We start from the raw sequence: 17158 nt of genomic DNA on the forward strand, positions 1-17158 counted from the left end.
ATGCAGTACCATCTCCCTGCCCGACACACATGTATACCACTACACTTTTAGGAAATCCACAATAACACAGTTGGAAAACCTCTGAAATTTAGACAATTATAATTAAGTTCTTTGTGTTTCAATCACATCGTCATGGCCTGAAAGGACAAGGTAACAGAATGAATGTTTTGCACTAGCAGTATGTTAGTTTGTGGACTTTAAGGATTCATTATTCTTAAGGTGTTTTGGACAATTTACAAACTCCCTCGAGTCCAGAGTTATAGGAGGTTGCCAATAATAAAATGATCGAAAAATTAAAAGCTTGTATCACTCAGATTGCTGATACACAGGGAATTCTGACTGCTTAACTTAGTTCTCTGGAGCAGACAGATAGGACTGATGTAGATCCTTAATAAGGAATTAAATTAGGGTTCTCCTCTCATCTTTCTTTGGCAACACCCTTTTATATTCATGTAAAATTCTAATCTATACATTTATGTACATATTTGATCTGAAAATTCGTAGAGTTCTGGATTATTTTAACACAACATTTTTTATAAATATTCTATATATAAATGACACTTAAAAATGATTTTATATAGATAATATAAACGAAACAAATATTTCTTTTATGGCCATCTGCTGAGTAGCTTCCAAAATTCCTTTATAAAACTGGGTAAGATCACACTTTTTATTTCTGGGGAAAACAAGTTTTAAAAATTAAATGCTTTAAAATTTTAATGAGAGTAAAGCCATATATTCAGTATTCTCAGGATAAAACTGAATACATGAACATGCATGCGTACATAATATATGTGTGTGTGTGTATTATTAGCACACATATACATATGCACTTAGGGAGAAGTTATTTTATTAAGCAAATTATATTTTATTGGATATTAACTATGGTCACTCAAAGGTAACATCCCTGTTAATGTATCTTCATACGTGTTATTTTTACTACTGTCCCTCTGTAAATTGCTGCATTATTATGTTATAAACTATGTGACCTACATGCTGCTCATCTGATTGCTTTTGAACTTCACACAAATTCAAACAATGTTGTTACAAAATTGTAAGATTTTCATAAGAGTGTACCACATGTTATTGCTTCATCTTACTGATGGGCATTTGTTTCCAAATGTTTGCTATTTCAAATACTCCTACAAAGACTGTCTTTTTACATGTACACGTGCAATATTTTTTTCTAGGGTCTACACCTAGTGGTAGAGTTTTTGAGAGGATGATATGTGTAATTTCAAACTTACTAGGTACGATCATATACCATAAAACAAGTAGTGTTAAGAGTTTCCATTTTTCTCATGTTGCCGAAGAAACGTTACGTTGGTATTGCTGAACTATTGATTTTATCAAATTGTGGAGTGGGGATCTGTATCAATAGTGAGTCTGAGTATCTTTCGATATGTTAATTTTTTTTTGTTTAATCTTTTGTATAGTGCTTATTTATTTGTCCATCTTTCCATAAGCATATTTGCCTTTTCTTATTAACTTAGAAAATGCTTCACTTTTTTCTGGATATGAATTGATTAAAGTGTTGCATATAGATTCTTCTACTTGTCTTCTAAATTGTTTAGTTATGCAGGTTTTCATTTTAGTATGGTCAAAATTATTATTCTTTTATGAGCTTTGGTTATTGTTTCTTGCTTATGAAATTAATTCCTACCCCTAAGTCTTAGAAATATTCTCTAGCTCTTCTTAACTGAAATATACAATATTATGTTAGTTTCAGGCATACAACATAGTGTCTGGACATTCAAATACACTAGGAAATGATCGCCACCAGTAAGTCTAGTAACCATCTCTCCCATACAGTTACTACAATATTATCAACCATACTCCTTATGTTGTGTATTACATCCCCATGACTATTTTAAAACTGTAAGCTTGTACCTCCTAATCTCCTTCACCTGTTTTGCCCAACCCATCACCCACCTGCCCTCTGGCAACCACCCTGTTCTCTGTATATCTGAGTCTGTTTTTGATTTGTTCTGTTTTGTTTTGTTCATTTGTTTTTTAGATTCTGCATACAAATGAGATCATAAGGTATTTGTCTTTCTCTGACTTATTTCACTTAGTGTGATACTCTTCAGATCCATCCATGTTGTTGCAAATGGCAAGATTTCTTGTTATTTAATGCTTGAGTAATATGCCATTGTGTATATATACGTATATATGTGCATATATATGGTGTATGTGTGTGTATATATACACACACACACACACACACACACACACACACACACACACACCGTATCTCCTTTATCCATTCATCCATTGATGGTCACTTTGGTTGCTTCCATATCTTGCTTATTGTAAATGCTACAATGAACACAGAGGTGCATATATATATTTCAGAATTAGTGTTATTGTTTTCTTCAGGTAAATAAAATATCCAGAAGTAAAATTGCTGAATCATATGCTGGTTCTATTTCTAATTTTTTTTTGGAACTCCCATACTGTTTTCCATAGTGGCTGTGCCAAATTAGATTCCCACCAACAGTTCACAAGGGTTCTGTTTTCTCCACATTCTCGCCAACACTTGTTATTTATTAACTTCTTGATGATAGCCATTCTGATGGGTGTGAGGTGGTATCTTATTGTGGATTTTATTTGCGGTTTCTTGATGATTGGTGATGTAGAGCATCTTTTCATGTGTCTGTTGGCCATCATATGTCTTCCTTAGAAAAGAGGAAGTCCTCTGCCCATTTTTTAATTAGGTTGTTTGCTTTTTGATACTGAGTTGTATAAGTTCTTTGTTTATTATATTAACCCCTTATTGGATATATGATTTGCACATATCTTCTCCCAATTCAGTAGGCTACCTTTTCATTTTGTTGATGTATTTTTCAACGTGCAAAAGATTTTTAGATGGTGTAGTCCCACTTGTTTGCTTTTGTTTCCCTTGCCTGAGGAGACAGATCCAAAAAATTATCGCTAAGACCTATGTCAAAGAGCATACTGCCTATGTTTTCTTCTAGGAGTTTGATAGTTTCAGGTCTTTAATCCATTTTGAATCTAGTTTTGTATATCGTGTGAGAAGGTGGTCCAGTTTCATTTTTTGCATGTAGCTGTCCAGTTTTCCCAACACCATTTATTAAAGGGGTAGTCTTTTTCCCATTGTATATTCTTGCCTCCTTTGTAGATTAATAGACCATAAGTGCACAGGTTTATTTCTGGGCTCTCTGTTCCATTGATCTATGTGTCCGTTTTTGTGCTCATACCATACTGTTTTTATAATATTACCATAGCTTTTTAATATAGTTTGAAATCAGGGAGCATGATACTTCCAGCTTTGTTATTCTTTCTCAAGGTCTCTTTGGCTAATCAGGGTCTTTTGCAGTTCCATGCAAATTGTAGGATTATTTGTTCTAGTTCTGTGAAAAAAATGCCATTAGTATTTTGAAAGGAATTGCATTGAAGCTGTAGATTGCCTTAGGTAGTATGGACTTTCTAATATATCGTTAAAGTCAGTCAGGTAATGCCATTCTTCTTCTCAGAGCACTCTAATAGCTTTCCATCTCACTCTGAGTAAAATCTAAAGACATCAAAATGACACCAAGGCTGTACCTGATTTATATCCTGACTCACTTCCTATACTTCTCTGCCCTTGATTGCTCTGACTCGTGTCCTTGGTATGGATAGCAATTGCAAAGATCCCTTTTGCCTCAGGATCTTTGCAATTGCTATCCCACTGCTTGAATACTCTTTCCCCCCAATGTCCATGTAACTCACTCCCTCACTTCAGGTTTTTGCTCCAATGACATCAGAGAAGCCTCCCTTGAACTCTGTACTTCTTTATCCTGCTTTGTTTTTCTCTGTTAACATTGTTTTTTAAAGAAATTTTAGATTCTGTGTCTTTTTTATTTACTTATTGTCTCTGTCCTGTCACTACAAATGTTAGCCCCCAAAGGGTAGGAACTTTGTTTTGTTCACTATCTTACCCAGTACCAACTACTCTTTGATGTAGATACTGGAATATCATTATTATCCTTTGGTTTACAAATAAAGAAACTGAAGCCACCAGAGAGGTCCAAATAACTTGTGCAAAGCCACAAAGCTAGTGACTAAATGTTGCAAACCAAAAGAACATAGAAGAAGTGAAGTGGGATGATGAGAGCGTTAGATGAAAACGATGAGGGAGAAGCAAAGGAACAAAATAGCTAAATCTATTTTAACATAATGTGTAAGCATAAAATTTTATGTCAAGTAAAAATGTACAAAAACAATATAATCTCATCTCTTTAAAAACAATTAATAAGAGAAGTGCAGGGAAAGAAAGATAATAAAAAGTTGAAAGCAACTGTCTTGGGGTAATGAGGTTGTTGTGGGTTTTTGTTTTCTACTCTTCATAGTCTACATAGCAGTAGTTTGCAAACTTTTTCTCTAAAGGGCCAGAAAATAAATATTTTGGGCTATGCAAGCTGTATGGTGTATTGTTACTACTCAGCTCTGCTATTGTAGTGCAAAGTAATCATAGACAATACACAAATGTAAAGGTGTGGCTGTGTTCCAATACAACTTTATTTATAAAAATAGTAGACAGGCTGGATTTGGCCCTTGCTGGTCCTAGTTTGCCAACCCTTGCTGTAGAAGATCTAAAAGACCATGCCAAAGATACTATAAACTATTATGTCTGAGAGGAAGTTAGCTTTGCTCTTATGTGAAAATAAAGAAATGAAAACCTTAGTAAACCCTGTGTTATGATCTTGAAATAGGAATTTTAAAGCAAAGGGATTACTAGATACAGGTGTTATGTACAACTCCAAGATAAAACATTTTATTAGAAAGCAGCAGGGTCAGGAACCAAGTGTGAGTTTGTACTCAGAATGTTTCCTGCAAAAGTGAGTTTTCTAGGTTTTAACAAGGAATGAGCTGTGAACCTACTTTAAACTTGATGGCTGTAATTAAGATACGTGAATTAAACTAAAATGGCTTTAAACTTGCCAACCCTCCTCTTTTATTTAAAGATACTGTTAAACTTAAGGACTTTGAGTATTGAGAATTATTTAGCTTAAGTTCTACTGTATCACTGAAAACAGTTTTGGCTAAAAGAGAGCCTACATAATACTTATCATTTGGGGAAAAAAATCACATTGGTAACAAACATTCTTAAATAAAGGACTGATTTATAGACAGAGGAAGAAGCTTGATGATTATCTGTCAGAGTTAATGTGTAGGTCTTCCTTCATTGGGTGGAAGGCTGAATGACTAATGAAAGGTCCTACAAACCTCTAAGAGATTCTGTGTCTGACTCTGGAATAACATATGCTTTTCTGTCATTAAACTGATGGGTGTAACCATTTGACTATGCCTTATTAAAGAGTCTCAACATTAAAAGAGAATAAAAGAGATGTAAATATACACTAGATAAATTATAATGTTCCTGAGACTTTTTCTATTGTTCTGAGATTGTTAATGCCTATGCCTACACACACACACACACACACACACACACGCCCTTGTTCTACTTCATGTATTACTTTGCATATTTGCATTGATTAATATCATAGCAATATACACTCAACTATTGTGTACTCTCCAGTTTCCCTCTTTATTCTGTCAATCACCTTCTTACCACAAAAAAAGTCAAAATATTGATATGATCCTACATAAAACAGGAGCTGCTGTTTGTGTAAATTATATATAAAACCCAGAGGCAATGAACATCCTACTGAACTGGTAACACATACATTTGCATTACATTATAATCCATTCTCAATTGCACATGATGTTGGGTTTACTGTTGTTCCTAGGAAGAATCAGGACTGTCAATTTAAAGATAAATGCAAACAAATGTTGAAAAAAAGTCAGCACATTATAGAAGACTTGGTCTTCTATCTAAATCTAAAATATCAACTTGCATCTGTCATTAATTTTCTTCTATAGTATGTTCCTCCTTGGATATAACACATTAAAATAAAAGAAATCTTTGCTCTCTATCATAGATTGAAAACAAATCAGAGTAAAATCATACTTTCATAATAAATGGAAAACAAATATTTTTCTCATAGGAAAAGTAAATATAAGCCGTGTAAGAATACATATGTTTTCAAATATTTTAAAACTGTTATTATTGCTAGTAAAACCTTTGCCTTTTATTTCAGAACTTTTACTTCCAATTGATACTAATCTCATGTCATCTTCTTGAGATTACAGAATTTAGAGGATATGCAGAATTAAGGGACAGGTCAGAATTTGTATACTTGACAATAAAGCCAATCCTGGAACTCATGTGTCTTGTTTCACCTAGCACATATAACATATCTTGGTGATTGAAATTTCTTAGCAAGGTATGGGAAGATATTCATTATCCAGCCAACTAAACTTTCATCAATCTGCCCTCCACAGTTTGAGAATACTCTCTCATTGCATGTTTTTGTACCGGTTGCACCTTCCACTGGAATATTCTCGCTCACTCATTCTCCACCTGGAGAGAAACCCTTTTTCTCCTGTATCAAAACCCAGCTGAAAAGTCCATTCAACTTCTCCAGGCATCAAGTTTCTCCTTCCAAGCACTGATTATAGGATCTGTCATACCAGATGAAAATTATTTCTCTATCAGTCTACCTTCCTGCAAATAGCAAATACCTTATATTTTCATTACATAACTAAGTTAAAAATTAAAAAAATATTTTACTTGGAAAAATATAAAGGATTATATGAGTTAGTCTTAGTTCGTATATTCCTTATTAAAATGTCAAAACATTTTTTATTCCTTTTTAAAATAGTTTTCTCTCAAAGACTACTTAGGACTGTTCTTCCCCTGACCCGTAAGGTACTGAAATAAAACACTACTAAAAGGGAGAAAAATCTTACTTTTACTAAATGTGAATCAATAACCTATGACATCAAATGACTCCATCTGTTCTTTCTTAGGTTTTTTTTTTTTTCAATAAAATTTTGCGTATAGCAGTCGCATCTAATGATCTCGCTTACTAAATTAGGAAGAGAAAACCAAAAGGCAGAAATGTTCTCTAAACAAAAAGCAACCACCTGGAATTTACCTTTTTTGTTGTTATTGTTTAAAGAGAAAAAAATATACATGCAAATTACAAAAAAATTACATGATAAGTTTAAAAAGTATCAGTAGACTCTGCCAAAGAAAAGTAAAATCATAAATTATTATATATAAAAAAAGAAATTATTAGATACTGGCTTCTACTAAACTTTTGCTGATAATGAGTCCACCATTTTAAAAGATAATTTCTCTTTTCATAGATATCTGTAAATGAAAATAACAGGAGCAATAAAGCAACAAATAGTTACTAGTAGCAGAAAGAAAATAGGGGCTTTTAATTCTATGTATTACTGTTAAAGCAATTATACTCCAATAAGGATGTTAAAAAAAAAAAATCTACATAGGAGACTTCATAATGTTTGTGAAATTTCTTTGCGTCCTACATCTCAGCTTGATGTCAATGAGCCAGGAAATGAAACCTTGGGGGAATTCCTGCCATACAGTGGAATGATGGTCTCAACACACCTTTTCATTCCTTTTGCTGGGTACTCCTGATGTATTTATAGGCTAACTGTTTGGAATAAAGTATACCGCTAAAATGCCATATCATGGATTGAAATCAGATAGAAAAGAAAAAAAAAGTCCGTACCAAAAAGTTACCTCCAATACATATTCCCCCTTTTCTGCAGGCTCTCTTCTGTGGTTTCAGTTACCCACAGTCCAAAAACATCATATGGAAAATTCCAAAATAATTCATAAGTTTGAAGTTGAGATTTAAATGTCATTCTGAGTAGCAGGATGCAATCTCACACTTTCCTGCTCTGTCCCACCCGGATGTCAGTCATCTCTTTGTCCAGAGTATCCATGCTGTATTCACTACCCATTCGCTAGGCACTCAGTAGCCATCTTGTTACCAGATAAACTGTTGTGGGATCACAGTGCTTGTGTTCAAGTGACCCTTTTTACTTAATAATGGTCTCAAAGCACAAGAGTAGTGATGCTGGCAGTTTGGATATTCTCTTACTGTGCCTGATCTATAAATTAACCTATATCGTAGGTAAGTATGTATAGGAAAAAATATAGTATATGTAGGGTTTGGTACTATCCACAGTTTCGGGCATCCACTGGGGGTGGTCTTGGAATGTACTTCCTATGGACTTGGGTGGGGGGAATTACTGTACTGTGTTTTAACACAAATGTGTTTTACTTCATAAGTTAACTTATATAATTAAAAGATAAATTAAGAGCAAATATGGCATTACCCTTAATTTTTTAAATAAGGATGAGATGTTCCTAGAAATGTATTTGCAAATATTTTATTTTCTCACCTAAATTCCCTCTAAATGTGCAAAGTATTAATCTCTTATCATATGAAAGTTGGAAAAGAGAAACAAAGTAAACTTATCAAGATCACAAAATTTGAGAATGGAATTGGAAATACCTACATTTAAGTAAACAATGAGACAGACTAGAGCAAAAAATACTCATCATAGTACCCTCTTAATTATGAAGCCACAAAGCACATAGGTAATTAAGTAAATACAAGGAATGGGTTACAGATATGCACAGTTCCATGAAACGCACTCAAGTATGAGTAGCGAAGGATGAAAGGAATAAAAATGTTGAGAACTGATACAGAGGAAGAAGACGGTGGATGTCGTTTGGTGAGTTTCAAAAAGATAGTGTTTAGTTCCCCTCTAATAGAAAATGGAGTCTTACAATCTCATTTAAAGCTTCATTTCCAAGGTCAAATCTTCCAAAGGTGTCATTTTACTGTCTTGTTAATTACACATGATTAATGGGCTCAGTGAATCACACTCCAGAAAAATTAATCCATTATGTTCTCAGTGTAACCTTTAGAATTCTGATAAATACCACAGGACTATGTTTTTGTTTTTGTTTTGTTTCTGGTCCTCTACACCTTTGCCAAATGTTAAAAGAATCAACCAGTAAATGTTTATGCATGGTATCTGTGACCAGCAAAGTTTTGAGTGAGAAAGATGGGAAAATACAACGGGAAAAACCTAAGCCTTTAGTGAGTACTAGATGTTTTCTTTGTGCTAGCTGTCTCGTATTCCACAGAGAAGTGCCATGTGGTTAGTTTACTAACCCTGGTTTTACAAATGAGGAAGTCTGTGAGCTTCCTGAGAATTGGGAGTGCTTTTAAGAAACTCCCACTCCTTACCTCCACTATAGTTAATACAAGTCTCAGTATATCCTGGCACCTGATGCACTCTCCAGAACATATTATGCAAGTAAAAGAGAACTAAAGGTGGCATATACATATTCGCTAGGTGGATTAAATAAAGAGTGCACTGTTATAGCACAACAGAGTAATAAAATACAAAACTTTAAGGCTATTAAAAGATAGTGTTTTCCACCCAGAATAAAATTTAAAACTTCAAGATGTCATGACTGACATTTATTCATGAAATCCTATAAATAATACTATAATAATATAACGTATAAAACCTGTACAACCAGTAGACTATTAAAAACAAAACAGAACAATTCTAATCCTAGTTCTTCCTCCAACCTAAGGCAAGTCCATTAAATCTTGTGGGTTTTAGTTTTCCTAGCTATAAAATAAAGTTTTGGCCTAGGTGAGTTCTAAGAATCCTTAAAGGTTTAAATAGTTATGGTTACATCACGTACTGGAAAATTTGGTCTAGACTGCTTCATTTGAATATGAATCTCAGTAACCAGGAGAGTAATCAAATTTTATAAATGACACTATAAGGCACACTCTAAATCCCGATAATGACTCAATACTTTCAACACTAAATTAACATACAAATATTTCCACGGGACTCACACAAATGTCAATTTTCCCCCAAAGTACAGTTGTTTGCCCCCAAAGTAACCTTACTTCATTCTAGTAATATTTAGTTTGTTTTTAGATACATGAACCTTACCTCTTTCCTATCCTGCTATCTTCTTTACCCTTCTACCTGTAAACAATAAATGTACTGTGTTATCTGATTCATAACGTTCAGTCTGCCATGTTCCAAAAAGATGTCGAATTGTCCTAAATCTCCCTCTTCTCACTTACTATAATATTTAAGGGAACCAGTACTAAGGTAAAGAACTCTAGCCAGAGATAATCAATGCAGAGCAAAAGCTATTCTTCAAAATTCAGTAGTCAGTTAAAAAAAAGAGCGAAAATTACAGTCTATTAATGAATCAGAATTTAAAAAATTACAATGCAAGAAAAAATAGTATAGGAATTAGAAAATTAGTCAAATGGTAAAGTTTAAAATGTAATGTCTTGAAAGTCTTGATACTAGAAAAAAATCAATTTGATAGCATGCAGCTTTGCTTTGTCCTTTTCAGTCCATCTGTGTTTTAAAGGATACTTAGTAGCAGAATAATGTGTGACTCTGCCACGAATTGAGCCTGGCTGCTCCCATGGATGTAGCTCTATAAAACAAGACAAAGAAGCGAAAATTACAATCCGGGCAAAAGCAGATGTTGGGTAGTTTTTTTCTTTGTATCGTATAGTTTTATGCCTTGAAGATAAACAGTGGATGAATCTATGAATGATTAAGCCCTTATTTATAGTTTTTGAATAAATTAATTATTAGTTATTTTTGAATAAAATAATTATTAGTTAACTAGAAATAACAGATGAAAATGTTGGTGGCTGATATAACTAAACTGTAGAAAGCAACCTAACATCAGCAGTAAACTTAATAAAATTTGTTAAAAGATTTTACCACAAACACATATGCACAATGTAATGATTCTTCCAGAGTTACTGTAAAATGTACTTAATATAAGCATAAGGTACAAATTAGAGCAACTAAGTTGAATGACTCTCCATCTTTCAAAGTTAGTAGAAAATGACCTATCAAAAGTTATATGACTCTTTTCCACATTATCAAAAGTTTTAAAAATGAGATAGCTTTATCAATGCATTCATTTTATTAGAGAATTTCAACTGATTTTTTTCAAAATATAATTACTATAATCGTTTAACCCCATTGAGAAATGTACAGTGTCCTATACCTAGTAAGAACTCTATTAGTTGATACCAGTCAGTTACAGAAATTTGACAAAAATCTCCATCCAGGATATTTTGCTGATTCCCACAGTATTTCTGCTTTAATGGAAAGAGTACTTAACTAGGAGTCAGAAAGTTATTCCATCTTGTCCTCAAACCTGGGCGTGTCACCAAATCTCTCAGATATTCAATATCCCCTCATCTATAAAACTAGGAACTGCATCAGTTGATTCCTACGATCTTGTGGAAGCATATACAGTCTTGTGTATATTGTCATTAATTCTGTCTTGGTATTTCCGTGCATCAGAGTATGAAGGCTGCTCTTGATACTGTGATCTAAACTGTCTTTGTTTCCATCTCTAATTTCTCAGTCATTTGTAGTGCAGCTGCCTCATCCAAAGGTGTGTTTGGATATATTTTTAAATCACAGCTTCAAGCAAACTGACTAAAAAAAAATAGCCATTTCTGGTTTATTCACATTGTAGCTTCTGAGGAATCCTATTATGTGTGTTTTCTTTTCATTCTATTAAATATTTACCAATGAATGACAATAGTGTAGCAAGACAAATACAAATACTGTAAGCCGTGTGCCTGACATGACTTCATCTGATTAGAAACTAAGATTTTCAGAACTAAGAAATGAAGGTTTTATTATTCTAATAACTGTAATAGCATAAATAACAAATACAACCATACCAAGTACTAATAACAACTACCATTTATCAAACACTCATTTTGTGTTTAACACAAGCTCTACATGCCGTATCTCATTTAAATCTAATAACTGTAACAAAGTAGGTATGCTTTGGCATAAGTTCCTTACAAGAAAAAAAAGCACTCACACCAATCCCAGAGAGATGTGATTCTGAATTTTGATCACTGAAAAAAATGTAACTTATTTAAAAAGAAGCATTTATGACACCAAGAAAATGGCAAATGAAAACTAAGGTTTGATAGTGCCTGGTGTTACCCAAATGGCAGTTTCAGTTCAAGGTCAAATCCACAAAAGCACGCACTTTTTGTCCCTTCTTTCTTTTTTTTTTTTTTTCCTCGGTACGCGGGCCTCTCACTGTTGTGGCCTCTCCCGTTGCGGAGCACAGGCTCCGGACGCGCAGGCTCAGCGGCCATGGCTCACGGGCCCAGCCGCTCCGCGGCACGTGGGATCTTCCCGGACCGGGGCACGAACCCGCGTCCCCTGCATCGGCAGGCGGACTCTCAATCACTGTGCCACCAGGGAATCGCCCCTTCTTTCATTTTTAAAGTACATGATTGCAGAATGAAACAAGAGCTGGTCAACAGCTATAGGAAATGCTGTTGTGATTATAATTTACCATCTACGTGAATTCTTTGTGTCCAGTCTTTTCATGCAGTTTGACTCAAATTAGTTATGAAATTTTATTTGCTCATTTTCTTTCCCCCTTCTCGCATACGTCATGAAAAATTACCTGTGTGAATCCTTTCAGCTTTTTTCAGTCCCTTATTTACTATCTCCCAGTACAAGAAGAGCAGACACTTGAAATTTAAGAAAATATTTAAGTGATAATCTCTCACTCGTCTAGCATATGACTCTCATTCTTTGCAACAGAAGTACCGCAATAGCAAAAAGAAGAAAACATGATGATTTATTATCAACATAAAATCAGAATGTAGGATGAAAATATTGTATTTTCTTTGGCAACACTTCCAAGAAGTCAAGAGTTGCCTCATTGCTCTTAAATGAACTTATGTCTTTAAGGTTGAGTAATTAATTCTCATCCCTCCCACCAAAAAAAAAACACACCACACTTCTAAATAACAAATGGGTTAAAGAAGAAATCTCAAGAGACATTTAAAAATATTTCGACTAAATGAAAATGAAAAACAACTTATCAAAATTGTGGAATGTAATGAAAACAGTGCTTGGGGGATATTCATAGCACTGAATGCATATATTAGAAAAGAAGAAAGATCTGAAATCAGTAATCTAAGTTTCCACCCATAGAATGTACACCACCAAGAGTGAACTCTAAGGTAAACTATACACTTTAGGTGATTATGATCTGTCAGTGTAGGTTTGTCCTTGGTAAACAAACAAACAAAACAAAAACAAAATCATTTTGGTGAGTGATATTGATAATGGGAGAGACTATAAATGTGTGAGGTCAGGGGATATATGAGCAATCTCAGTGCCTTCCTCTCAACTTTGTTGTAAACCTAAAACTGATCTTAAAAAAATTAAGTCTTTTAAAAAGAAAAAAAGTTAATCTTGGCTATTTAAGATTTGCCAGTAGAAGAGCCACTGCTTTCCTGATCAAAGCCTACAGACAATGAGGGATCTGTTTTTTATATATGATAGAATCAATACTTTTTTTTTTAAACTATGTAACTCTAAATAAAGAAGATGCTATTTTAAGATATATTAGTTAGTAGGAATGCAGTAATGACACCCTAGGCTTGAGTCTCCTTGGTATGCCCAGGTACCCAGAACTAAAATGAAATCATCTTTATTATTTCCTTCTCAGTTTCTTTCTGAGAATACTAACATCCAGGAAGAGATTCTTTTGAACTATTAAGGTATATTATTTTATTTAGTATTAAATTTAATGGAAGTACTTAAAGGCATGGAACCAATTACTTGAGTCTTATAGTAAAAACAAAGTGTGAGAGCAGGCAGGTAGGCAGACGGGCAGGCAGGTGGGCTTCTGCTGGCAAATGAGAGTATCCAGGTCACCCGCTGGTACACAAAACGAGTGGAAATCCCGAGGTACTAAGCACTCTGACATCCTAATAAAAGATTTCTCCATTTCTTTACAGTTACATATTCCTAGCCCTTTCCTTAGGGGTCCTCTTTTTATTTATCAAACTACATAGACTTCTCTGAGGTAGCACGAGTTCTTGCTAGGCTGCTACACCAAATGGCAGATGTGATACAGATCGTACAATAGCTAGGCGAAGTCCTCCTGGATTTACCTAAGAGATATAAATAGGTATTATCTATATCCAGGTGGCAAAGAATGCCACTGTGTTTGATTTCCCCAGGCTAGGAAGGGTATGATTGGTCTTAATCAAACCCTTCTCTACCAAAATTGTCAGCCCTGCTAGTACAGTGAAGAAATGGCTGTCCTTGTGAGCTTTACCTGAATTACAGTGGCAATAAGGCTGGTAGTTCACATGTTGTAAAGTGGGGAGGGGAGGGGGAGAAAAAGTAACCAAACAGAACAGCGAAAACAAAAAGCTCCAATCAATACTAAGGAAATCCTCAGCAGAATATGCTGAAATAGTTCATTATAATTGGCCCTCCCTAGAAGGTCAGCCAATGAGAACACAGAGTGCAGGGCTGGAAGACTCTGCAGATACTATAAAACAACCCTAAGCCCCAGACACTAGTAAGACAGCTACTGGGGATAAACTATGTTTGGAGAAGCACCTTTTACTTTTTGAACAAAACTGATAATATGACTGATGACAGAGCTTCTCATATTCACTGTGCTTTCAGAATGTTGAGAGGTAAAAAATGTGACAACACAGTAAGACTAAGTTTCTTCCAAGTGTACGGCAAAAACTTAAAAGGGCCTATGACTCAGCTTCTAAGAAATTTTAGTAATTCATATTTTCCTGAGAAGACATTTCTAGCCTTATTATAGATTTTCTTTTATTCACTAATGAAAGAAAACTTGAAATGCACAGTATAATTACTCTCATAGAATTTTTTGGTAACTAAAGTAGTAAGTTCAAAATGAAAAGTTATGTTATATTCTTCATTTTAAAATCTAACAGAACAGCTTCTGATGTGAGATGAACTGAATATGTAAATCTGAATATGTAAAACAATGCAAAAGTTTTGGTAACTGTCATATCAGATATATATGAAAAGTATAATTTAATAAAAATATGTGGGCTTTCTTCCTTTTTATCCTTGGGAAGAAAATCAACCATCAAGGAACATTACTATTCTCATGTCATTATTGTAAATGTAATCTAAAATGCAAGAACAACAACAAAACAACTAATGTAGCTTAAAATTTACATGATTCTGTGTTAAAAATAAAATCACTCATTTCATATCACTGAATATTTTGCATCTGTGATTGGTGTAAGAAACGCATTAGGAACAGAGTTTCTCTTTTGCCCTATTCTAGCTTTGCAAATAAATTAAATGTTTTCCCCCAGGAAAGCCATTTAACCTCTCTTTAATTCATTTCCCTGGTACAGATAATTTTTTGTTACTTATGGGGCTACTAGGTGATAAAAAGATGCTATTATCAAGAAAAATCTATAAAATGCATTTAAACAAAAAACAAACAAGAAAAGGACCACTGTCTTTTGAAGCATAGTCTCTTATATTTTTCCTCTTTTTTGGCTTATCTGTGAAAATGGACATTCACGTCTTCACTCTCAGTGCTCACATGATGATCTTTGATAATCCTATACATGGAAGCATCTTCACATGGATGAAAGTACCCCGGGCAGTTTTTCCTTAATAATCAATCTTTTAGCCTATCTATTAGATCATCCTTTGATCACTGTTTGTACTTGGTATCGTTTCCTGTCACCGCCTCACTGATCGCAACGTGAGTAAAACACTGCTCAGTGTGGGTCCCATTACATCATGCTGGACTACCCGCTACGACAGTTTTTCTAGTCCAGCTCTTCAGATAGCTTTAGTCCTTGAAACTGCTCTTCTATTGTCTTAAGAATGATACTGTCTCTGAAGTTCACCTAGTGTCATCCATTTTCTCCGAATGTCCAGGATCACTGCATTCTGATGAGCAAGTCTGGAAAATCACTGCCTCTGTATCTTTGACATCAGAGACTTTATCTTGACATTTGATGTGAAATATAGCACAATGGTATGATAAATGAAACCTGTCTAAAAAATGAAAATGACGCTGATGGGGATTCAGATCTTAGATCCATATAACACTGTTGACCGTACCACAGCTCTGCAGGCCTTGAGATTGGCTTTAACTAATGATGGATGCTACTGGTTGAGCCTGCCTGCTCATCTGGCAAGTGAGACATCAAATTCTTGGTGTGATTCTCTATTTCTTTAAGCTTAATATTTGAAGGCTTCAAATTAACGGCATTCATCTGTATATTTCATCAGTATACTAACAATATGAATCCAGGTATATGAGAAGTATTTTGCATGTAGAGGCTAATATACAACCTCTGGTTCTTCCATAAAAACTTTATAGCACCAAACACAGCAATCATCTTCAACAGAAGTACCACACTGATGGCTGGGAACTCTGGCTAGAAACCAGGCTGCTAGCGGTGTGAGATGGGGCGTGTTACTTAACCGACCTGTGGTTCAGTTTCCGTATCAGTAAAGCAAGGATGTTGTAATAATTTAAAGCTTTAGAAAAGTATGACATGAAGTAAGCCTTCATTAAGTGTTGGCTATTGTTGTTATATTTATTTATTCAACTGGTATTTATTGAATGTCTAATATGTGATAGGTATATTTCTAGGCACTTGAGATAAGAGTGAACAGAGCAAATATCTCTGGCCTCATGCGGTTTACAGTCTAGTGTTTGTGCACACATGTGTGTGTTGGGGGAGAGCGCCAGAGAAAGACAAAAAAACCCATAAGTACGTAATACATATATATATATATATAAATAATACAAAATCAATTGTATACAGAGAACAGTACTAGCCATACTGATTTTGAGGGAAGCACACACCAGGCAGAGGGAAAACATGGCCGGCGTGAAGGCCTTAAGGTAGAAATGTGCTCAGGGAACAGAAAGGTCAGTGTATTGGTGAGGCCTTAGATTTTACTCTGAGTGACATGGGAAGCCTTAATAGGTAAGTTCTGAGCAGAAGAGTAATGTGAGCTATGCTGAGAACAGACTATAATGGAGCAAGGATAAAAGCAAAGAGATGAGATGGAGGTTACTACAGAAATCCAGACAGAAGATGCTGGTAGTTTAAAGCAGGTTGATGGTAGGTGATAACAAGTGATCTGACCCTGGATATATTTTGAAGGAAGAACAACAGCATTTCTTGTTTGCTGTGTGTTCTTTTGCAAAAGGAGATCAAAGCTTTAAAACAGAATGTGTAGTAAAAATTTAGTTATTTCAAAGTTCAAATTCATAGTAAATATATATATATTCCAGTATTTATACTAATATATAGAACATTTACGTTCAATTGGGAATACATGAATCTAAAACAAAATCTAGGTATTCATGGGTTTATTAAAATAAAGA

At 34.5% G+C, this 17158-nt stretch overlaps 1 protein-coding gene across 4 annotated transcripts in view; it reads right to left on the reverse strand.

Annotated features, from left to right (window-relative positions):
* TUSC3 (tumor suppressor candidate 3) overlaps nt 1-17158 on the reverse strand; it is a 138466-nt gene that overhangs the window by 18688 nt on the left and 102620 nt on the right. The window contains exon 7 of one of the 4 annotated variants that reach the window (XM_059049199.2): nt 10315-10378. The exons of the other annotated variants lie outside the window; for them this stretch is intronic. Coding sequence (XP_058905182.1) covers nt 10315-10378 — 64 coding nt within the window. The remainder of the gene's footprint in view (nt 1-10314; nt 10379-17158) is intronic. 4 annotated transcript variants of the gene reach the window in all.

Source organism: Kogia breviceps, chromosome 20 (genome assembly GCF_026419965.1).
Source record: "Kogia breviceps isolate mKogBre1 chromosome 20, mKogBre1 haplotype 1, whole genome shotgun sequence".
In the NCBI taxonomy this organism is placed as follows: domain Eukaryota; kingdom Metazoa; phylum Chordata; class Mammalia; order Artiodactyla; family Physeteridae; genus Kogia; species Kogia breviceps.